Raw genomic sequence first — 25,532 nt, 5'->3', positions numbered from 1 at the left:
CTCAGCAAAGCAGTGGCCTAGTTACAAACAATTTAAAACAAAGTGGATTTTATTTCTTGGGGTAGACTGGAAGCAGAAATAACAAAAGGGAAGTGTAAAACTTACAGAAGCCTACTTTACTCTTCATTATTCATTGTTTTTTACTTTTTTGGTATCAGGAATCGAACTCAGGACCTTGCACTTACCAGGCAGGCGCTGTGCCACTGAGCTCCCAGACCTTTCATTATTCATTCTCCAATTGAAAATACTTGATTATATTTCTTGTGTGAGGCACTGGGGAACAACATGGGACCCCTGAAGCAGGGCTACTACTCTGGTCACTATCAAGATTCTTTGGATTTAGCCTTAGTTTCTTTACTTTTTATTATGGTTTAAATCTCGAATGTTCCCATAAAACTCTCCTGCAGTCCGAGGAGGGGAATTTAGAGGGTGACTGGACCACGGGGCAGTATACTATCAGTGGGTGAATCCACTAATGAACCCACAGCCGACCCACCAGTGGGGAGCTGGGCACAGCTAGAACCGTGGGTCACTGCGGGTGTTACCTGGAAAGGGACATCTCCCTTTCTGGCTGTCTTGTTCTCTTGCCTTCCCGGCCTCCACAATATGAGCAGCTGTCCTCTGCCAGACCCTTCCTCCATTTCCTTCTGCCTGGGAGCCAGCTGACGATGGAGTGAATCCTCTACACACCAGAAGCCAAATAAACCTCTCCTCCTTTAAGTTGTGGGTCTTGGGTATTTTGTCGCAGCAATGAGAAAGTGCCTAAGACTTTTCAAGCAGGGATTATTACCTCACTGTGTCAGTAGAAGAAATAAGGAGATGCTGTATGTGGATTTCTCAGGAACCAAAAGTACTCAGTAAACATTTATAAAATTACAGCGCTCGATCAGAGGATAATACAAGTAAGATGCTGTTCCCTATTTATTGTTCCTTGCCTAATCTTTGTCTTAAAATTTGCACGGCAAGATTCATTAAGTAATTGTGAATAATTCTTTGGTTACTCTACTGATTTTCTTCCTCTTCTGAATAGTAGACTAAGACAGCCATTTCTTCATATTCTATTAAACCATATATCCATTCATTAATAAAGCACTAATTAACAGACAATGTAAATAAGTTGCGCAGAGTGAGGCCTGGCACTCTGCCTCCACCTGTTCTACCGCTGTCCTCCCCTGAGCTCCCCTTGTCCTTCTAACCCTTGCAGGTCTTTCCCCTTCCTTGCCCACCTCAAGCTGTTCTTGGACTCTAGGACCTTCAAGAACACAATGATGAGACCACCTCAAACTTCCCCACCGCTGTCCTCCATAATTTCACTATTCTGGGTCTGTGTCACCACTGGGGAGCCGCACGGCTCTTACTTGATGAGAGTGCTCTCTTCAAAGGCAAAGGAAAAGCCATGAACACACTGTGGGCCTGAGAGTCCCAGTGGGCGGACATACTTGCTCTGCCAATATACCGGGCAGAGGGCCTTCAATGCCACCTAGCTTTTTTTTTTTTTTTTGGTACCTTAAACCCTGCATCTATAGAACACACATGATAGTATTTTTATATATATACTTGCTATGAAACCTTTGATATCTTGCTGTACTTTCTATATAATATTCACTTCCTTCTCAGCCCTGCCCTCACTCCCCGCCATCTCTCTCTTCTGTAATAAAACTGGATGGATCAGAATTGACTTCACCTTGGAGTGTCACTGTCACACCATCTTAGCATGGCCTTAGTAGCACGTAGAATGCCTATGAGAGATCACAGCAGGGAAGGCAGCCCTAGAAGCACTGTTAATCACTGAACTACTACTAACCGGCACTTACATACACTGAGATCTTGGGTAATTTACTGCACTGCCTTAGTGACTTCACTAGGAGACCCACTCTACATCCTCATCTGTCAGTGGACAGGCAGGTCCCCCACATATTTGGTTTTTGTAGAGATGAAATGAAATTCTTGAAAATGTCTCAGGAAACAAAAGCACACAGTATACAATTACTGTATTTGATAAATTAAAATATAATATGTATTGATTAATAGAGAGTTCAAAGAAGATGCCTTTCTCTACCTCTTATTCCATTCTTGCTTCATTTCTATGTCTTAAAGTTCACATGTTAAATTCTGTTAATTGTGTTACCATAATAATATTCATGCTATCTTTCCTATATACCACCTTATTTGAACAATTAAGATGCTTATTTTTTCACACTTTCTTAAAGCATATATTCCTTCTTTTAAAATGTGTTAAATAGTGTGCTCATCATAGAAAAATTTAAATAGAAAACATTGATTGTCAAAACAATGACTGTAGTTAACATTCTTAAGCATTTATATCTGTTTTGCTTAGGGGCTGGGGATTTAGCTCAGCGGCAAAAGCACCTGCCTGGCAAGCACAAGGTCGTGAGTTTGGTTCCCGGTACCGGAGGAAAAAAAAAAAAAAAATCTGTTTTGCTTAGATTTTAATGAGATAGTTATTTTGGAGAATTTAATTATTCTCCATTTATAACTTTTATTTTTTACCCTAACATAGGCAGCTGTCTCAGTTATTACATAACCTTTATATAACTAATTTAGGATGTGTTAATATTTCATAAAATGGAAACATGCACATTTTAAACACTTTTCTCTTTAAGGATTTAATTCTTTATTGCTTTACCTCTAGTGAACAGCAATGAGAATGTCCAATTTTTAAATTACTAATTAAATCTTAAATGCAGGAAAAACTGTAAATTAGTAAGAATAAGTATTAAAGCAACATAAATGAGGGCTGAGGATTTAGCTCAGCGGCACAGCGCCTGCCCGGCAAGCACAAGGTCATGAGTTTGATTCCCAGTACTGGAAAAAAAGACCAAAAAAAAAAAAAAGAAAAACAACACAAACGACAGATGTTTTGAATTCCTTTGATTTCTAATGAAATTATATGTTCAGTCAACTTTTAAAAGTAGTTCTATTTCCTCTTTCAGGATTACGGGTAATATCTTTTGGTCTATGTATTTTATTCTCTTTTAGCTTGAGAGTGTCTCATATCCTAAGTAAACTGATCTTCCAATATTTTCTTCTATCAAAATTATTTTGTATTAGTTTACCATTTGTCTTTTAATGGTATTGCTTTTAGGAAGCAAGTTTGTTTTCCTTCACTCTTGGTTTTTAAACCTAGAAAGCCCCTTCCTTATTTCTTCATATTTTAAGCATAGGAAAATTTTAAGATTAAAAGGCTTTTTATCTCACATAAAGTACACACAAGCAGGAAGATTCAATCATATTAACTTATTAGATATATTTAAGAGGGTGAGAAATGAAATAGTTTGAAGCTTTGGAAAGTTTCTAATCTAATTACATTTCTGTGAATAGCCTATACTGTCATTAGGGCAAGAAAAAGGCATTAAACATGGTATTAAAAATACGTATTTTTATTACTAAGAATCCCACACAACTACATTCAATGCAGTTTTTTCAAAAAGCCATCCAAGATATATTTTCATTTTTAATCAAGGTAATACCATAATTTAGTTCACTGTTTAACAAATTACTGAAGTGACTGAAAATTAAATGATGCAACACAGTATCATGCTGAAGTGACTGAAAATGAAATGATATAACACTGTCTATCTCAGTCTACTGGTATCTGTTAACTAGTTTTAATTATGAACTTAAAAAAATACACAAGCTTCTCCCTAATTTAAGGCATGACATATTTCAAGTTCTTCCTTCAGTGTTCATGGGTGAAAGACCAAACCTAGAAATTAACTATTCCCTCCAGGGCTTAAAATAAGACACATACATAGTATATAAGCCATCACAGAGAAAATTATAGCACAACAATAGAAAGTTTTGTTCTTAAAAGATCGGACCTTTTAAGCTGTGCCTCCAATAATAAAATAGAAAATTTCTGATCCAGAAAGTCACTTAAAAATTCTCAACTTTCACTTTCTTAATCAAATGTGATTGGGATCCTTTCATACCTTACAGGGCTTAGGTGATGATAAAAATGCTCAGAGGCAAGGGAAACACTGAGTAGAAGGCAAGAGTCTCCTAAGTATAGTCAGATAGTCTCAGGATTCTCAAACAATAGGACAGCCACCTAACAATGTGGATAATGATAGCTTTAAAAAATTCTGTACTTTTCTGTTGACTAAAGTATGCTATGATCCTCACCTTCAGAAACAATTCAGTGGTTCTCTGGGCTGGGTGTGGTGGTGTATGCTTAGGATCCCAGCACTTGGGAGACTGAGGGAGGAGGATTGCTGAGAGTTTGAGCCCAGCCTGGGTTATTAAAATGAGCTCAAGGGCAGCATGAGAGGGGAGAGGGTGAGACCCTATTTAAAAAAAAAAAAAAAAAAGAAAAGAAAATGTTGCCCAGATCGGCTCAATATCTGATTATTTTTTTTCAAATAATCTTAGAAGGCCACACTTGGACATCTTCAACAGGTATGCTTTATAAACTGTCAATTCTCATAATTTGGATGTGTCTCCCTCTATGGAGCCACATCTTGTCATCATTTTATTTTTATCCTTGAACCATTTCCTAGACACATGCTGTGTCCTCTACTTTAAGCATGTTCTCTGATTTAACGCTTCCCATTTTTATGCCCTTCCTTCTACAATTTTGTCTTCTGAGGGATCCCCATTATTCAAATATATAGTAAATATTAAATATCAGGCATAGTTTTCCTACACCTCAATCCCCCACATCAAAGCCCCCTTATTATTTATTTCTCCTTTTTTTTAGAATTTGTGCCTCTGCACCGTCAGCTCCACTGGAGCCTCACCTTCCCTTACTGTGTCCTGACAGTTAGTGTGATGCTTGCTAACTGAGGAGCTGGGGGAAGAGCAACATCAGGGCTCAACACTGTCCCGTGCAACACTCAGACCTGGGTGACATCTCCCAGAGAGTGTCAGCCATGGACACATGGAGTTACAGGTTTTACTTTTAGTTAAAAGGTAGCTGGGAGAAAAAAGAAACTGTTCCAGTTCCACACTAAAGAATGTCTCCCTTTCTCTCAATCCTCCTTTCAGCATTTTATACTTAATCATGAAGAAAGTTCCATCCTCTAAGAAGTACACATAGTACCAAGTAATAAACACTTATTATTAAATTACTTCAATTCTACTCCAAACTTACTGCTATGCACCTACAGATTATGATATATTCTATCTAACTAAATGTTATTTCTAGCATTTTTTAAAGCAGGCAGCTGTTTTGACCTTGCTTCTCATGGCAGAAGTTTCCTTTCCTATTGGGAGACAGGGCGATCCACAGAGAACGCCTTGAACCACAAGCCCACAAGAGACACGTAGACACCAACCCTCATATTAAGACATAAAAACCGAATTCCATTATGACTTGCATGGCTCGTGTCCTATGCTTCCAGAAGCACACTGTCAGCCTGTCAGCATATGGATACAACATCACAGTATTGATAGCATTGTTTGAAAACTATTTTCTACACGTTCCTGAAAATTTCTGATAAAAGAAGAGAACACGGAGCTAACATGAAGTCTGAACACTGGAAAACATTTTGGAACTCCACATCAAATTTTTAAACTTAAAGACAGATAATCTGAATCCAGAGACTCTAGATACCACAGATGCTAACATTCAACTGACTCGTGGAAATAAACTTGCAACCAACCTGAAGCAAAATAAAAAGGCATTCTGAATCCAATTCTTATCCCCAGATGCAAAACCAGTCAATTCAAAGTATAAGTAACTGATAGCATTTTAAATATCATCTTCTAATCACTGTTGCAGCCAATATAAATTCCTATATTTCACTCTGTCTAACCCCAAATGGATAGTATTTTCCAAGTCACTTGTACTATTAACAAGCAAACCAAAAGCACATAATCACCCAAGAGAGTGAATTTCCCATAAAACGAAATTCACTCACTCTGGCATTTTCCTTGGCATTTGTGAAAGAATTTTAAAGAGACTCAAAACACATATATTTCATTTAAACATTTATTTTTAAGCTGAGGAAGTGTTTTTATTCATTCAATCTGTGGGTATAAACACCCTAAGAATATATATAACCAGTAAATTGGCAATGAACCAGTAGGAAGATCATAATATGTATTTTCATGGGCAAGAAATAATAAAATTTCAGATGGAACATTCTTCAGTACATTTTGTGTATCAGAATTCAGCTTGAGAATGGAGAATATTCCTGAGTTCAACAAACATTTATTGCACATTACTGTAAGGCAATATTCTTGACACTGATGGTACAAAAATGGAAAACAGCGCCTCCCAATTCTTAATTTAGAAACTTCTAAAGGAGGTAAACGTGTAACTTCAATATAAACATTTACTTCCTTTGCCCACTCCCACGCCAAAGCCTCCATTATCTGTCTAAGTCATACCAATAGCTCTTTGAAGAGGTTCCCTTTTCCTTTTCTGACCTTTGTATAGTCCTGTCTTCACCATGTGGCCCCATTTCTTTTAGAACAAAATGCAAAGAGTATGGTTTGGTGTGCAAAGCATTACAGGTTTTGCTTCTGCTTCCTTTGCCGCCTTATCAACTCCCACTTTCCCATATGGGTCACTATGACCCATTCACATGAACCTTACTTCTCTGCCATGAACACACTCTTGTCTTTCTATCTCTTTTGTCTGAGCCTGGCTCTTCAAGCAGTTGGCTTAAACTCAGGGATTTCAAATATCACACACTCAGAGATACTTTACTTGACTGCTTTTGTCTCAAGAAGTGTTCCACTCTCTACCTCCCTATCCTCCAAAGATGACTTTCCCTTCTTTCTTTTTTAGAGAGCACTACTAACTTCCTGAGAAGCAAGTCAGGGGACCTACTGTATAAATATTACCTTGAACCTAGTGGACCCATCTTATATGCATTAAAATGAAAATCTGTTATGGTTTAGATATAAAATGTCCCTCCAAAATCTCATTTGTTCAGAGGCATGGCTTTGGGGAGGTGCCTGGATTGTATAGGTGCTAAACTCACTGGTGAAGTATTCCACTGATGAATTCAGAGTAGAATGTGCAGAGGCTTTGTTGGCAGAGGTTGGGGACATAGGTAGGAAGAGTCAAGTTCCTAGCCTGTCTCTCTTCCACTCCGTTCCCTCCCTCTCCCTCTGGCTCTCCTCTCTGTCTCTGTTTTCCTCCCTCCTTCCCTCCCTCCCTCTTCCCCTCCCTCCCTTCTTCCCTCCTTGCCAGGGGTTATGAACAGAGCAGATTTTCCCCCAAGCCCTTCCTCCATGCTGTTTCTGCCTTGGAGCCATCTGATCATGCACTGAAATCTCTGAAACCCTGAGCCAAACGCAACCTTTCCTCCTTTAAATTGGATGTATCAGGCATTTTGTTTTAGCAACAGAAAGCTAATTAATACAAACCCTTCCTTAAGAAAATTTAGTTAAATCATGAAACTAATAGCGTTCACATTGAGGAACTACTGATCAAAATGCCTACTTGTCTGCCTCTCTGCCAATATTTTTTTTTTTTTTTTTTTTTTTTTTTTTTTTTTTTTGTTTTTCTCCGGTACCGGGAACCAAACTCATGACCTTGCGCTTGCTAGGCAGGCGCTTTTGCCGCTGAGCTAAATCCCCAGCCCCATCTCTGCCAATATTGTACAACAAATCAGAGCATGTATTTTAGAAGAAAAAGCAAATACTACAAGTATTTAAAGGAGCCAAAATGTGTTCACCTACATTAATTTCTTCAAATCATTTTCAGTTCCCTAGGTTTGCTTCAATCTACTATTTGTACAATACAGTGCTTATACTGATTCAAAAATAATTTTATTTGAAATAGATTTTTCCAAGTAGAAATAATTAAAAATTTTTAAGTGCACGTTGCTTTCTAACCTGAACAACAGAAGTGAGAAATACCTAGCGATCAGTTATAGGTTTCCTATGGGTTTGTAATTTATTTGCCTTAATTATTTCTCCTTTTAGGTACCTCATTTTGAGTATATTCCAGTTATGATTCCAAAATAGGAAAAATACTGAATGTTACAAAATTTCATAAAATTATATTTCACAAAATTAGATTGAGTTATGAAGTCATTTTTGCCCAAGAATATAAATGCATTTCTAATAATATATAAATATATGCCAAAATATTTAAATCAATTCAAGGGTACTAAGGAGAATCAATTTTTACACATGCAGTTAGAGACATGTGTTATCACTATTTTCCAAATAACATGTAAAATGAAGATTTTCTTGTCCTTCCTGTTTAACTAAATAAAAAAAATTTTCAAAAAACATCCTCTATTATTACCACTGGAAAATAATTCAAGAACATGATTTAGTTTACAAAATAATAATGGTTTACAAAAGTAGACAAAGTAGAATGACAAAAGATGGACAAGGTAGAATAACAGCACTATTAGTGAAATTTTTTTTAACAAGCACAATTCAAATGTACCAATGATGAAGTTTAAAAAAAAAAACTATGAAAATACCTGTATACTATATTATTGGAAATAATCTTAAAAATGCAACAAATAAAATGTTTCAAGCAAAGGAAACACAGGAGCAAAGACAGAATTAAATCTTATTTCTTAAAATGCAATAGCAAACAGTCCTTTAGCAGTCAGGGAAAATAATCACGGAACTACTTTCATGCAAGGTAAGGAAACACAAATTAATAGTTCTGAAAAAATTCTAATTTAAAATACTTCATATAGAAAACCTGTAAAATTAAAAGTAAATTCTGTGCAAACTTAAATTAGTTGATTGCTATTTTAAAGCAGCAATAAAACTACACTGAAAAACAAGGTCTGGGGTGCTTATGTCACACGTTATATGAAATTACACCATGCATTGTGCTGCAAAGATAAAGCCTCACAATCCTAGTTTTATGGATGTACATAAACAATAATGTACACTTAAAAATGCACTTGTGGTTGGTTAAGTGTTTCCTCCATTTTATTATTTCCACTCTTCTATACTTGCAGCCTGTCACTGATTTATTTTTACTAGCTGGAAACTGGGAGAAGGAATTAAATATTATACAAGCATATTAGCTCTATTTCCTTAAGATTTAATTTCCATCTACTTTAAAGTTTACTACTTGATAATAACTAACACATCAAAGCCAGCAGTGATTAAAAAATTTAAAAAAAAAAAACTGTTTTTTTCAAGACACCAGAAAAGAAAATGCTGGCTTCTTGAAAGCCATTCAAAGGACAGATCTGGTAGGAATAAGCACATCTTACCCAATACCACACCAGCTATATACTTTGCTTCACTGAACATATGAGTCATTACTAATGACAGAGTGGAGTGTGACAGAGCCGTTATGTAAGCTCACTCTGCACTGATTAAGGCCAAGGCTAAATGGAATGAGGCAACCATAGTTTACATCTACTACAGCTTATCCCTGACTCACTCTTAAGCATTTATAAGGCTAGTGTACATCCATATCTTCCAGAAAGCAAGACTTTCAAGCCGGGATGTAAACTTCTAAAACTTCTAAAAGGCATGCTCAATGAGCAATACATTATCATTTAGAACAAAAAGGAAGCTAATAGTTTTATTATAAACCATGCATCAGGCAAGGAGCTAAAGCTTTCCTGATGAGACTTCATTTAAATTCCACACTGAACCTGAAAGAAAGAAATGTGAAATTGCCTTCCCCATTGAATTCCTACGAAAAGTACTGCAGAAAAATACAGTGCAAAGCTCTTCAACGTGATTGTTCAGAATGCGAAGGTAAGAATGCAGCATGAGGTGAAACCTGCAGCAACAAAGTCACTTGCTTCTCAAAATGTCCTTCAACAGAAAAATGGTCTCATACGAACATGAACGGCAAATATGAGGGACGTGGGAAAAGTTATCAACCACTCACCATAATGCATATAACAGTTTCCTTTGGTGGGATCCAACTCAATGGCCTTCAAGAAGAACTTTTCAGCCTCACTCTTACGACCCTTAAAAAACAGAGAAAATGGATGATTCAGCAAAAGATCATGAAGAATTCTTCACCTCTGGGGCACAAATGAAACAGAGTAATATCTGTGGGTAACCATCATTAGAAAAATGTGTTTTGTTTTTAAGTAAATGAGGATGATCAAGGAGACTATGTTGAGAGCAGAGACTGAGGTCAGAACCGTGGGAAACTTCCAGAGAAGAATGGAAGGTGTAAGCCCAACAAAGAGATTTTAAAAAGAGGCAGTCAGGGAAGTAGAGAAAGGTTTAAAAAGTAGTTTCATAGGAAATAGAAGAATTAGTTGGGTTGAAAGAAAGGAACATGATTGTGTTCTTTTGTATTTTATTTTCTCCCTTCAGTTTGTTCCCTCCTCATTCATTTTTTGTATATAAAAAAATAGTCATTTTAGCTTTCGATACCACTTTGCCCTAATCACCCATTCTTGTCTGGCATGGCTGAAACAGAGGTCTGGTAGTAAGGTACTGGGTGGTAACCAGAAGCCACAGCCCATGGCAAAACAAAATGACCTCATCTGTTTATTTCTTCTAATCTACATACGCTCTACTTTATAAACTTCAGGCAATGTTTCTTTCTCTCTTCACATAGGTTTTTAAAACCAATTGTGTAGCAATCCTTTTTTTTTTCAAAGTTAAAGTTGCATAATTAACCTAATGTGTTACATTTTGTGCAACTTGGACTCATTTCTCCATACTTCCTTGTTTTTTATTCAATCATTAAAAAAAAAGTTCACTCTGTCAGTACATCCTTCATTGACTCATTGTCCTTGCTGGTAGGGACTTGCATACAGCCTCTACCACCTATACCTTGTGATAACCAAATGATCAGACAAGAGACTTGCACTTCTGTTTGGGTTCAATATTCCATTCAGTAACTCCTCTTTAATTTACAAGTCTCATTGAATATACAGTAATTTAAATTGTAACACTGCCTGCAAGGTTTCCCACATTTAATTTTGAAAGAGAAAAGAAAGCACAGGCAAAGTGTATCTTACGCATATTCTTTCATAAAATTTAGTAAGAGTTAGCAAGAATCTGACCAAGCTAGAGTTCCCCAAATAATTCAATAGGAGTAGAGAATAGAGCAGTCTAGTGTATGATTAGGAGCATAAATTCTAGACAGGCTGAGCAATTCCCATACTTGTTTAAACTTGTGACTCGTAGAACATTATGTTGTCTATTAGATGTAATTTTCTTTATGACAAAAAAGAAGGTAGGTGGAACATAGGAGACATTTAGGTCAGTGAAACTATTCTGCACAATACCGTAATGGTGGATGCATCTCATTAAACATTTGTCTAAAGCCATAGAATGTACAACACTAAGAGTAAGCCATAATATAAACTATGGGCTTTAATTGACTCATCAATTGTAACACATGTAAAACACTAATGCAAGCTGATCATAATAGGGCAGACCATGTATAAGGCGATGGTAAGACAAGGTGATCTCTTCACTTTCTGCTCAGTTTTTTTTATAAACCTCAAATTGCTCTAAATTAAGTTTATTAATTTTAAAAAGCCATTTTGTAGGATTATTGACTTATCTGCACTGATGCATATTAAGTTGCCATAAATTTGTTAGAATGTTAACTATTATCTATATTGTCTATCTCTCAGATATATGTAAAAGTACATATGAATAATACAATGAAGACTCAGGAAAAACAAATCAGGTTTGTTATATACACAGCCTCAAAAGCATGGCTACGCTTTAAACCATCATTGGAAAACTGCATACATAGAATGTGCAGAAGAGGACAATAAATGAAAGATGAAAAATGTAAGCTATCATTTGATACAGAATATGTAAAGCTGTTATATGTTAGGACTAGAAAGGGCTTTGAAGTTCTTAAGGACCAAAAGGAAAAACTGGCTCACTGATCAGTGTCACAGCAGATGTGGTAGTACAATCTTCACGTGTAGTTCATTGGGCCAAACAATCATATGAAGCTTTTAAAACCATGCATCAGTACTCAAAAGACAATGGTCTCTTGCTCCTCAGTGGCTCAGGCCACCAAAGAAAATGTCTCAAATCTCCAAGATGTGAAATGAACACACAGAATTTTTGTTCTGGGAGAGAATAACATACTATCATGCAAAGGCCTGGCTTTCCACTTTGATGATTTAGTCAACTGCCAAATACTAAGGAGGAAAGGACAATCCTCATGAGAGTATATAAAATTAAGAACTTGTCAGATGCATACGCCAACCAGGTATAAACAGTACTGTGTCATGGTTCATGGGAGGTAATGTTGAGTGAAATCCACTATTTCAACTGTTAAGTTTTAGAAAGATGGTGGTTAAGAAAATGAAGGAAAGGATGTTCATTAGTATTTTCTTGTCTCTGAAATTATGCCAGTATTTTATACAAACAAGTATTACATAAAGAATCACTGCTTATACAAACTCCTCAAACTGGGCAAAAGAGGTGCAATATACATTTCATACATTGGTTGGGATTTTTGGACACATGTCAGAGTTCAGAAGAGAAGAAAAAGGAAGGAGCCAGGGATACAGCTCAGGGGCACAGCACCTGCCTGGCAAGCACAAGGTCCTGAGTTCAAGTCCCGGGAACCAAAAAAAAAAAAAAAAGAGAGAGGGAAAAAGGAACTTTGCTGAGTAATAAAAGCACATACACAAGATAACAGAGTTTAAAAGAAAAAGGAAAACAAAAACCTTACCCTAATCAGGACTAGGACTAAACAGGGTCTTTCGGATTTTTTAAGTTTTAAAGTTGTATTAGTACACGTTCTCAGTACATAATAATTATGCTCATCACGGGGAGTTATATATTCACATAACACACCTTAATTCTTTTTACTTCTTCTTCTCTCCATTTCCTGATCCCTTTCTCATTTGAAAAAGATCTTTCTCCCTCTAAACAGATCCTTTCTGATTGGCAGCAATGAAACATAAGATAAATATCCAGTAATGCTTATACAGCCTACTCCAGAGTGTGGGATCAATTTCTGGCTAATTTTATTTGTTTTCCTATTAAACTGGTGCTCTTTACTACTGCAGCTCAGAAACGGGCTCAGCTGAGTGGATGTGCAGAGCAAACAGCCTCTGTCCCAATAGCTGATCAACAGTGTCAGGACGGCCGAGTGGTCTAAGGCGCCAGACTCAAGCTCCGCTTCCCAATAGCTGATCCATACTTTTCCCTACTACAAAATATACAAATATGAAAGACACACACAGATGTTTTTCCATATACCGACTCAGGCAAATGCCCACAATCATTCATGGACTTCCTCTTTAAGAAGGCACAAGGAAATATTCCATGTGAGAGAGAACTCAATAATTACAGCTTTAACTTGAATTATTTTATTTTTATAAATTAAACTATAAGCAAATGTGTGTGCTACTTTTACTGACAAATTACACAAAACAATATCCACTGCCCTCTATGCATCATGATATTACAGCTCAGAAATGCTGTATTACAAAATGATATTACAAAAGGAAAAACACCAAGACAGTGCATAGCATCATGTTTTTATACAGGTGTGTGTATATACATACACACATATAGGTACATATGTATTTAAATTTATGAATTATAGTATTGTGATTATAAGGAAGATATATATATATCTTTATGCCCATTTCCTGGCACAGTGCTCCTAAAACTCTTACAATTTTCTGAGCAACAGAAGTAGTAGGAGAATCTCTTATTCTGATATTTACCCTTTGAACACTAATTCCCAATAAAGACACTCTTGGAACTTCCTGGTGGAGTATCTTTTGATCTAATAAGGCCATTCTTTATGGGTCTCTGGATGAGGGCCAGTCATCAGAAAAAGCCATGATTTCAAGCTTGGCGTTTTCTGATACTCATCCACAACTTTATCCTTCAGGAAGGGGAGAGGGGCCCATGTTTGACTTGATAACACATTTTGCATATATGATGAAACCTCAATAAGAAGCCTTGAAACACAGAATTCTGGGAGCTTCTAGGTTGGTGAATAAAAGTGCATGTGTGTGTCAGAAGAGGGATACTGCTCCTCCTTGGGTGTTTCATTTGTATTCCTTAAAGTATCTTTGTAATAAATTGGCAACAGTAAATTATTTTTTAAAAGTTCCGCAAGCCACTCTAACAACATAAACTCCATGGAGTTTAGGTCACTGGAACCTGAAATTGCTAGCCAAGTCAGACCAAAGTTGTAGGTAACCTGGCAGCCATTGAGAAAGAAGAGGTCACTAAACTAGCTGAAATTAAATAGCAGACAGGGGAATAAAAGACTGAAATACAATGATTGCCCTCATATGAAGAAGTACATCATCATCTACACGCAGTTGTGTTTCTGAAAGTCAGACATGTTATGCAAGCAAAGGGCACAAACAAGTCGTGTGGAAATATGAAAAAAATAATGGTCATAATTCCTACCAAACATACTGAAATTATGCAATATTCATTTTACCTAAAATACAAGTAAATATGCATCAATAAAGCTGCAGAAAGAATGGGAGCATTCAGTATTATTGAAAGTTCATAAAAATAGGCATTCATGTAACACACTGTTAAAAATAATGTAAACTATGATTAAAAATCATCCTGGGTGGCAATCTGACCCGTACCAAAACATTTAAATCATAGATACACTTTGGCAATCCAATTCTATGTATAGGCCCTGGTCCTAAGGAAATGTGCAAATACAAAGAAGTTCTTTATGTTTATTGCAGCATTGTTTATGCAAACTCAGCGTCCACCAATATGGTCTTGATTAACCACAACATTGCAGTGAAATATATGTACCTATTGAGTGATTTTGTAGAAAATACTTAAACCACAAAAGATCTTCCTGATCCTTTGCTAAATGAAATAAGCAAGCAATAAGTGGTAGTTTACATCACTTTCGTAACACCGCCTGATCATGGGTTGATTTTACCACTGGGATTTCAATAGTAAGTAAATGAAAGGGTGGAATCCTGGGTATTTCAGGAATATTTCAGAATGATAAGCATACAGAGTAGACTGTTAAAAAAAAAAAATTAGTGCTGCGCTAGTGGTCAGACTAAGAGTCTCAGAGACACAGTGCAACTAAGTCTACTGAGAAGGAAAAAAGGCAGCTTAGAGATGTGACATCTCACTCCATAGAAATGTATGAAGTCTCCAATCAGGGATAAACAGGGTTCCAGGTCTTGGTACTTGAGGCAGAGTGACCCTGTCCTCGTGTAGTTCCCATCTCACTGCAGATTGGACATTTAGCACCCAAGCAGGTAAACTGTCTTCTCAAGGAAGTGGTGAAAAGTAACAGACTAAATAGGGACAGTAACAAAGGGCTGTGGGTGGGGTTATGTTTGACAAAGGGATCATCAAAGGCTTTTAGTGACACCTGAGAAGTGACCTAAGTAAGGGGAGCAGGGAGGGAATCCTCAGAAATGGCATAATTGGGGTGTTCGGGCCTATCAGGAAATAGCACGGCAGCAGTGGAGTTAGTACCAAAACACAGGAAAAAAGTCTGGTGGTTCTGTTTTTTGGTACTGAAAAACAAATGTCAATACTACTAGATGCCACAGTTCGATTTGCTTTATGTCACTTCCTGTGTCAGCCAGCAAAAGGTTGAACTCCCTCTGGAAACTGACGATGGGACTCTCCACGCATCCCTGTGCCATCCTTTGCCTAGCGGTCATGCTGACCTTCTCTGGATCATTTCCATGTTAGTGTACAGGCTGCCAGAGGAGTCCGAAATGGAATTTCTCTTGATAAGTAAGAGCACAGAGGATTTTGTGTGGAGGCACAATACAACCTCATATATTAACACAGAACAAAACAAACCCCTCCAGATTGGGGGTGGGGAGTGGTAGGGAGTGCCAAAAGACAACAGGGGCACCACTAAGGAGGTCTTCAGTCCTCATGGTTCATACTGGGGCGGCGATAGTGGAAGCTGTGTGAAGTGATTTGAGTTGAGATTTCTTTTAACAGCGAGCGTCCTGTGGATCAGGTGTGGGTAGAATGTGAAAAGGAGATTCCATGGTTTTCAGTTGCTGCATGTGGGCGAGTGCAGGTATTATTTACTCACACAGGAAAGACATGTGGGAGCCGGTGTCCGCAGAAGCACACAGCTGTAGTGGAGAGCTGCACTCTGACTGAGAAGTTAGGGCCAGAGCAGGAAGGGGTAATTTAGAAACACAGCCAGACAGGAGCCACAGAGCAAGTACTGGCGGGAAACAGCACCAGGTATCTGGTCCTTTGCGTGAAAAGAGAGTAAAGCAAGAAAACTGGCAAAAAAAAAAACTCCCAGAGGATGGAAAAAAAACCCAAAACAACAAAAAGTCATTTGCTTACATTATAATTGTAATATTTTCAAAAAAGAAAGTAAAATATTTGAAAAGCAATATTAAACGCAGATAGTTCAGACCATCTTATGTAATTATTTCAAGTTATAACTTGCCTGCTGTAACTGCTCTGAAAATTTAAACTCTCTGAAAATTAAAAATTCCAACTTAACTGTTTCTTCCTAACACAGCTTGACATGACAGGTAGTTAAGAAGTTAAATTTTAAGGTATAAACACAAAATGCCTAACTTTATAAATATTACATGACTTGAGGTGTTTAGCTTACTCAGACTTCCTGTTATGTTATAGTTTTCATTTCCTTTCTACATCTGTTCACTTGTATGTTTTTCCCTTCAAGCTTAAAGGAATCATCCACACATACTGTAATAACATTTCACTGGAGATAATTAATTTGATAGGCTACAACCACATCTTCAGCTCCACCTGGGTGAGTTACTTAGCCTGCTACATTGTGCTACTATTCTAAACACAAACTCAAGATAAAAACCATCTCATCGTAGCTCCTATTCATGCATAATCTCGGTTGATGAAACAGTACTTAGACATTTCATTAAAATGTATGAAAGAGCTAAGATGAGGCAAACAGAAATTTTTTAATCCACTTTATAGGTAAATATATGTTAAATTTTAGTTTAAAATGACACAAATATTTTCAATTTTTAAAATAGGTCATTTCTCTATGTTAGCAATCTACATGTAATTTATCCTTGAGTTACAAAAGAAGCAAAAATATACATATAATTTTAATTAAAAGAACGTAATTTTAGCAATTCATTGAATTTATTCCCTTAACAAATATTCACTAGGTACAAAAGTTGGGTCCAGCACTGTGTTGCGTATCACAGTGAAAATGCACTATAAAGATAGAGGTGTTTTTTATATTCTCTCCTTCCATGCCCCATCTTCAGCTCTGGAGGAGTTGGGAATAATTGGAAACACTTTGTTGCCTTGTCCTCTCACGTTTCTGCTGTTTTGTTTTGTGCTGAGGTGTGCCGGCTGATTACAGTGGAAGACTTTGTTGCTAGTATGGAGACCTGTTTAGTTACCATCTGCTTTTCAGTGATACACTCTGGGTGTGGCTGTCAGCCTTTGCCTCTATCCCAAGATCCAACCACCCCTGTTTATCCGGGAGAGCCTGCTGCAGTGTACTTGACCTAGTCTCCAGTTCTCTGACAATGGGCTCCAAAGATCTATGTCCCATCAGCAGATGAATGGATAAAGACATTGTGGTATTCAGACACAATGGAGTGCTACTCTGCCATAAGGGATATATCTGAGTCATTTGTAGAAAAATAGATACACTTTGGGACCCTAATTTGAAAGAAATAAGCCAGGCATACATAATAAATATTATATGGTTTCTCTTACCTAAGAAACCAAAAATGTAAATAAAGAACAAAATAAAAGACAGAGAATAGGAAATAGGGAAGTAGATCTTTTGCAAATGGGAAGGGAACCAAGAGAAGAGAGAAGGGGGATGGAAAAAAGAATTGAGATGTGTTCTGTACACGCACCAACTTGCCATGAGGAATGTGATCATTACATCCTGCAAACGCCCACCAACAAAAAATAAAAATTGAAAAAAAATTAGATACAATTCTTGCCCTGGTGAAGCTTACAACACTGAGCTGTAGGGAGTATGGCAAAAACAAAAATGGGGAGTTTGGCCAACAGGAAGGGTTGCCAAAGGAAAGGATGTTTGATCTAAGGAATCACAAGATGTGTATTTTACTTTTTTTTTTTTAGGAGAGACAAACCTTTAAACAGAGACAAAGCAAAGGTAAAACTGCTGGGACAGGAATACAGAACCAGCGCAGGGAGCCCTCTAGGTGGGTGAGGACAGAAGGCGAAGCATGGGAAAAAGTGGGACAGAGCGGAGCACACCTGACTAATGGGTCACTTACGGTGCTGTCTGGGTTCTGTAAACATCACTCTGAGTACGGTGAGGATAACAGGATGCAATGCGAAGAGAATGGATAGAGGCAGGTGACGGCAAATGAAAACCAGAAGGATGACCTGAGCGGTAAAAAGTGGCCATCTGTCCACAGTGATAGGTAGGCCAGCAGGGCTATGACGAGGGAGATGGAGGTAACAGGGCTGATCCCAGAGGGTCTGGACTATGAAACTGGACAGAAGGTATTTAATACTGGAAGAGGACCAGGTTTACGGAAATTGTAGAGGTGAAACGGTGTTTTGGGAAGACTGCCGTACTCAGCTGTGTCAAAGGCTGAAAAATATCCACTGGATTTAGTGACAGAAATCATTGGTGACTTCAGTAAGGTGTGCTTAACAGGTCTTGAGGCCAGAAGGAATGGGTGGAAATGGAAGGGGAGACGGGCAGATAAGAAATTGAACAAAACAGCCAGGCGTGGTGGTGCACGCCTGTAATCCCAGCACTCGGGAGGCTGAGGCAGGAGGATCATTGCAAGTTCGAGACCATCCTGGGCTACAAAGAGAGCTCAAGGCCAGCCTGGACTGCATAGTGAGACCCTGTCTCAAAAAGACAAAAAAAAAGAAAGAAATTGAACAAAACAACAGCAGATATCTCTATGGATATATCTGCCTATGAAGAAGAAAAAAGCAATCGTATCAGCAAAAAGGTGAAACAATATGAGGGTTTTGAAAACAAACACAGAAAACCCAAACATAAATCACAAATGAGCATACAAATTAGTGCCTACTTCTTTTCTTCTTAGTTTAATTGAAAATTAGAAGAGAAATGAATACATCTATATTTAGGAGATTTAGACAACTTTCTAATCATGGCCATCATCAAATTAAACCTGCTCATAGCTCTTTAAGCTGAGTCTTTTTCTCCTGAGTACTCTAACACTCGACTCCTAGTTTTGTTGTAACACTCACCATATGTACTCTGATTACCATTTGTAATCTCTTCTAATTGTAAACCACTTTAGGAGAATTGTTTAATCAACACTTAGCCAAGGACCAGATGCATAGTAGGTGGTCAAAAATGCAAGGAGAATGTTAAATATCTCGCAAAAGCAAACACTCAAAACACACTTCTTTCTAAATAAACAACAGAAATTTATTTCTCTCAGTTCTGGAGGCGAGGAAGTCCCAGAACCCACATCTTAAGAAGATAGTCTTCTTAAGAAATACCGAAGAACACAAAAGGCACGTTTTTCAGAGGACAAATCTGATTCAATCTTAAAGCCTGAGTGATACCCTGAATTTTACGACTACTATCATCTTTGGTAATACTTCTTTCTCCACAAGGAAAAACAAGAAACCATAATTTTATCAGCATTCTGTGGTCCATTAGACAGCACCAAAAGTTCATTAAAAAAAAAATGGCTTCCAAGAGTATACTTTAGCTGATTAAATTGGTCAATTCCATTTGGCAATCAATACAAAAGGGAAGCCGTCTAATCCTAGTCAGTAGCATTAGGTCCAACCATCCAGCTGAGCTGTTAGGACACTGGGTGCTGCTTCTTTGTCGTGGCCAACCCTGGGTCATTCCACCCAACTTTAGCAACAGCATGGGCTGCTTCTGTGCTGCTTGGCCCCAAGAGGCTAGTGAAAGCTCAGAGAGCTCAGAGCTGACATTTGTGCTACACAAGTTTAAACCCTGTAGGGATGGTTAGGAAAGCTGCCTTGTGAGAGTGGAAAGGCAGGAGCCCAAACAACAGCTGCTCTGCAGCTGGGTCACAAAGAGAGCAAGAAATCCTCGACACCATAAAAGGTAGCGGACGATGGGAAGGCAATCTCATGCCTCCATTTGTCAGTGGCAGCATGCCACTTGCTCTCCACTCCAAATGCTCTCGCAAGATGATGAAGCCAGATGTAAATAATTCCCTAATTTCATTTCATTTCTTTGTCTTTTTTTTTTTTTTTTTTCAGAAAGCTTCAGCAGTAAAGGACATAGTTGGTTATTTATTTAGACATAAAATTCTTTGATGATTTACGCAGGGTACTGACGAGAGCACTGGATTCAATAAGAGAAACCCTAGTTCTAGTCTGGTTCTGACACCCAGAAGGTAAACAGCCACGGAAAGTCACTCATTTGAACAAGTTTCATTTTCTTCAGTTGTAAATCAAAGAACTTGCGTAAACTGGACTCTTTTGCTTATAACTGTCTGTTAGAAAAATGGGATTCAACTCAGAAAAAGGGCTAAAACTTTAGGGTAAAGAAAAATAACTTCTTAATTCATGGCGCCCTTCTTCCAGTTCTTTCCTGTCCACAGTAGAGGTGACAGTTGGCTCGTGTTCCCCGTTCTACTCTGCTGAAATGGAGACCAGGGATAACAGCTTTAAACTAATGGGGCTCATTTTTATGTGCTAAGGAATGGAATGACACAAAGTTGGAATACATGAGCTACTGACGTTTTCTTTTTTTCTGAAAGCAATTTCAAGGTAAGCATGCTCATCAAAAGTAGAATATCCATAAAAGGCTGTTAAATTAGACCATTTATGTATTGAAAGTATACAGTGTGGTTCTAAGTAATTCTCATTTGCATGAAACTGCACTCTGCACCCACCGTTCTGGAGTAATTCAAACGGCACTCCCTGGTTTGAACAAAACTTTTATACTTACCCTAAATCTCATTTATCCCTCACAAAGCATTCACTTGAATTAGATGACTCAAGTGATGGCTGTTAGGATGGCGCCATATGTCACCAAATAAAGTCACTAGGCTCCCTTAGAAGCACCCAGGAGGACTCGCTGTGAACTCAAAGTTCTATTTCCTAAGCCGCTCCTAATGAAGAAGGCATTAACAAACGATCCTTTCTCAGCACAAGACCATTGGTATTTGTCAAGCCTAAGTAGGTTCCTCTTTATCTTCTCTACTTACAATTTTTCAAGTAGTCTGTTGCCATAGTACACTGCAACTCTACTTTCTGTCTTTGTAGGTTATAAGAACGGAAGTATTAAGATTGCTGTGCACGAGGTCCTGTTTCAAGCATTTTATATGTGTTATCTCATAATGCTGAGACACTACTGAGACTCCCAATTTACAGAAGAAGAAATCAAGGCATGGAAATGATAAGATTTCTTGCCTGAGTACAGAAGCTTGGTTCGGTAGAACTGGGATATGAAGAGAGTCCACTTGGCTTCGTGGTATGTACTGTTACGTCATAGGCATACTCTCATATTTCACTCCCAGCAATCATCATGCTATGTAACAGCAAACCACATGCAGTAAAGATCAACTCATGATCCTGCCTATCCAGCCATTTTTCTTTATGTATTTAGTGAGTACCTACCATGTGCCTGGAACTGTAAAGATAAAATGAGAGGATTCCTGCTCTCTTACTTGACATCAACTCATGGGGGTTCTGAAGACAGACTCATACAACTGCAAGAATATTTAAACATGGGCTCTTGTTAGACGCATGCTTAATAAGGAGAAAACACAGCACAGTATCTATTCCTTCTGAGTGACGCAGGGGAAGTTTCAAAAAGCAGGCAGCGTACTTAAACTGAATCACAGTTGAAAGTTTGGCCAGCCATCAAAGCAACTGGACCATTCAGTCAGTCCCAGAATGAGTAGCTGAAATTTTCTCTTTATAACATCCAAATTAAGAAAACTATTTAGAAATTCTGTGTGATGGAGAAAATTTTTATTTTGACACCATTTGACAGCATCTGCAGTTTACAAAGATTAATGTGATACCAACCAACTTAAAATACATTTACTTGAGAAAATAAGGTTATTTAAGAACTAAACCACATTTCTACTTCCTGTTAAACTAATGATTTCTGAGTCACCTTCTGCAAGTAATAATTTTCTGGGACATATAAAGGAAGATCTATTGAAAACAGCATTGGTTAGTGAGCAATATTAGTTCCCTTTGACTTCTGGAGTGTGAAGTGACTAGAAGTGATGCGTGTAAGATTATAGGAACCTCTAAACTAGGTGGAAAGCAAAAATACACACAAATGGCCAGGGGCTGGCCCACTGCCAGCAGAATGCGTCTGTGTATATAAATACAGACGACAAGCATATCGCCGGACTGGATCATTCCCAAGCCCTAGCAGGATAGCGTGCTGGCTGAAGCACTTATGTGTGTTTTGCTATTATTACAAAATAAAGTTCTCTTTCTTATGTTTTGCTATTATTACAAAATAAAATTCTCTTTCTTTATGCTCCTCTGACAGTGAGAGAACATGTGTAATTTCCCAAGAAAATGTGGGTCACTAAGAGGAAAACATTGAATACAGAGGTAGCAGGGTGATTGAGAATAGAAAGTCAAAATGTCTTTTCCTCTAGATAGACAATTTAATAGTTGTTTGGCTCAGGGATAAATTATCACTGTCAACATTTAAGACCTTTTTGACCTTGATAGGAAAAATGTGGGATGCAGACAGCACAGGACTTATGAAACATCGACCTCCCAGGTTGTCTTTCTCACAATGTGGAGTTTGTCACCTGGGGTGGCACGTTTATCTTTGAGGTACAAGAGAAAATGAACTGATGTTCCCAGTCACTACAGCACTTTCACCCAAGCAATGCAGAGCTGTATAGAGTGGCCGCTCGCTAACTTAACATCATTTTTTGCACAACTGTTATAGAAGAAACATGTTGATTTGCTCAGTTTCTGAGGACAAAATGTCTACATACACCGGGCAACATGGTGTCCTGTCATGGAAGACACAAACATAGAGTCTGAAGATTTGGGGGAAATCTGAGCTCTGAAATTATGAGACCAAAGTCATTTTTATTTTGAAATATGTCATTGAAAGAGAAGCACTGGCCTAAACACTGATTGGGGAGTTGGAGCTAAGTTGGAGCTAAGTTGGAGCTAAGTTTCTTTTTGAGGACAATCCTACAAATTGCAGGGCTTTATGGGAAGATACCTAATGTCTCAAGAAGCTCAGTTTCTTATGGGGTAATAGCAGTAACTCTTCATGAGACTTGTGACTGAGAAAGTACACACAAAGCTCTCACAAGTGCTCCAAGAATGCTAGCTATTATGATATTTAGCTAATACGGATAGCAGTAGCTAAAATGCAATATCTTACAGGGATTAAATGAGGTGAAATATACTTTCTAAGCATTTAAAAAAGGAAGAAATAAACCAACCACCACCACCAATACCAGAAAATAGTCTTGTTAAGTAAATTACTTATACCTAAATCCATTTAAATGAAAGCAAAACAGAGTCATGCATGAGTGTTTATGATATAATCAAAATGCCATTCTTGCAAAACACCCACATGAAGAACTTTGAGATATGAAACAATTTTTATCAACCAAACTGCCTCTGCTCAGAAATGCCTCACAAGACTGTAGGCAAAATTTGCCTTTGGGGTCCAGGAAATTTGAAGAAAATAGCAGCAAGAATACTAAGACTGAAGGTCAAAGTTATAGTTAAAAGAACTTAGGCTCCCTTTTGATCAAACTGGAAAACCCATATAAATATGGGCGACAGTTTAAGAATCCATGCCCCCTGCCCAGGAAGTACGTATTTTCTAAAGGATCCATTTTCTCTTTGAAATCCTGACATGATTTGGCAAGCTCAGGCTGAAGCAGTTAGCAGGGTTTAAGCTGCTACTAATCTTAGAATTATAAAAAAAATAGAGTTATACTTGACTCTGAATATTGCAACATACAGGTACTTTTTGTTTCCAAGAAGAAAAACTTGAAGCAAAATATAATTTTATTAAAATATGTAATATTCCACAAATTTTTTTCTTAAAGCAAATTGCTATGGATGAACATATTAATACTTCTTTACTTTGTTTCTACAAGTATAATAAATCTGGGCATGGTGGTGCTGCTTGTAATTGCAGCATTTTGGAAGGCTGAGGCAGGAGTATCACAAGTTTAATTCCAGCCTGAGTAATTCAGTGACTTGCTTTAAAATAAAAAATAAAAAGGGCTAGCATTGTAGCTCAGAACAAAGGGCCTGAGTTCACTCACCAGTACTAAATGAATATATACATATATATGAATATGAATGTGTGTATATATAGATACCTATGAATGTGTGTATGTACACACACACACACACACACACACACACACACACACACACACACCACAGAGTCCTCCAAAAAATGTATATACACCTCAGGAAAAGAAAAATAGTATGTTTTTAAAATAGATGGGGTTACCCTTGCATGGGAGACCCTAGAGAATGTCATATATCAGAAAATCCATACTGTCAGCCTTTAAAGGAGAAATTTAAAATGCATGTGCAGCAGTCTCAATGCCCAAGGACACCCAAGCAGCAGTTCACCACACTAATAAATGTCTAGAAGTTGATGGTCACTGCTTTGAGTACTTTATGTAATTGTAGCAGCCAAAGGTAACTTGTATCAATCTCATGATGTTTCAATAAACTTAATATTAAATATATATATATATCTGTTATTCTGTTTGGATACAGGGTCTCACCATGTAGTTCAGGCTAGCCTTGAACTTGCCTATATAGTCCAGGCTGGCCTCAAACTTACAGTGATCCTCCTGCCTCAGCCTTCTGAGTTCTGGGATTACATGAGTGCACCAAGTGTGTATGTATTTTTAAAGTACTGGATGGACAACAGAAAGATGAATAAAGTTCAGAGAACACCCAGAGAAGATACTGTATGTTTTCACTCAGAAGGATAAGCAAGAAACAGTAAAAAAGACAATTTTTGGTATTGCTGGACTAACTAGATTAATGATTAAAGAAAATTAGAGAAAAAGAGCAAAGAATAAACTATGTGCTTAAGGAAGCCCACTTAAATCATATTAAAAAACACTTTATACAACAGTATATAATCATTCTTTTAGAGCGTGTAGTTTCAGGTTTGGAAGCATAAAACAGAATTTAACAAATACATTCATTTCACAAATATTTGGATATCTATGCTATTATGGAAAATACTCTTGAGATTTTCAAATAAAGATTTCTTAAATGTAGTTACACTACATTTCTTAAATGTAGTTTAGATTAAATGTAGATTTCTTAATCTTTTCTTAAATGTAGATTTCTTAAATGTAGTTATTTTAATGTTTGTAAGAAGAACTGGTGTTACAAATTAAGTGACATCATGCAGGGCAAAATTAATACTTTCTAAGATCAGAACAAATCTCAGCAAAATTACAGCAAAACTCCCAAAAGATAAGGTTGCTTCTTCTATAATCTTTATCAGTGTACCTTCAACCTAATAATTTCCTGTAGGAAATGTTTCATACTGTCCTCCTTCCATCAGTTTTACACAGCGAGATGATTGTTCATATAACACACACAAACATGATAATTCCTTTAAAAATCAACTTATTCCTGGCTATCAGAGATCATATTTAATAAAATAACAGAAAATGACCAGTGTACTCTGCTCTGCCTGTCAGATGAATACATACACATTTTCATCACTA

At 37.4% G+C, this 25,532-nt stretch overlaps 1 protein-coding gene across 1 annotated transcript in view; it reads right to left on the bottom strand.

Annotated features, from left to right (window-relative positions):
* The window catches only part of Tmtc2 (transmembrane and tetratricopeptide repeat containing 2), a 388,104-nt gene that overhangs the window by 77,095 nt on the left and 285,477 nt on the right, over nt 1-25,532 (bottom strand). Inside the window, exon 9 of the mRNA XM_005374399.2 lies at nt 9,803-9,884. Coding sequence (XP_005374456.1) covers nt 9,803-9,884 — 82 coding nt within the window. The remainder of the gene's footprint in view (nt 1-9,802; nt 9,885-25,532) is intronic.

This window comes from Chinchilla lanigera, unplaced genomic scaffold (assembly GCF_000276665.1).
Source record: "Chinchilla lanigera isolate Chin_1 unplaced genomic scaffold, ChiLan1.0 scaffold00004, whole genome shotgun sequence".
NCBI classification, from domain to species: domain Eukaryota; kingdom Metazoa; phylum Chordata; class Mammalia; order Rodentia; family Chinchillidae; genus Chinchilla; species Chinchilla lanigera.
This window is presented reverse-complemented; position numbering and strand designations above follow the sequence as displayed.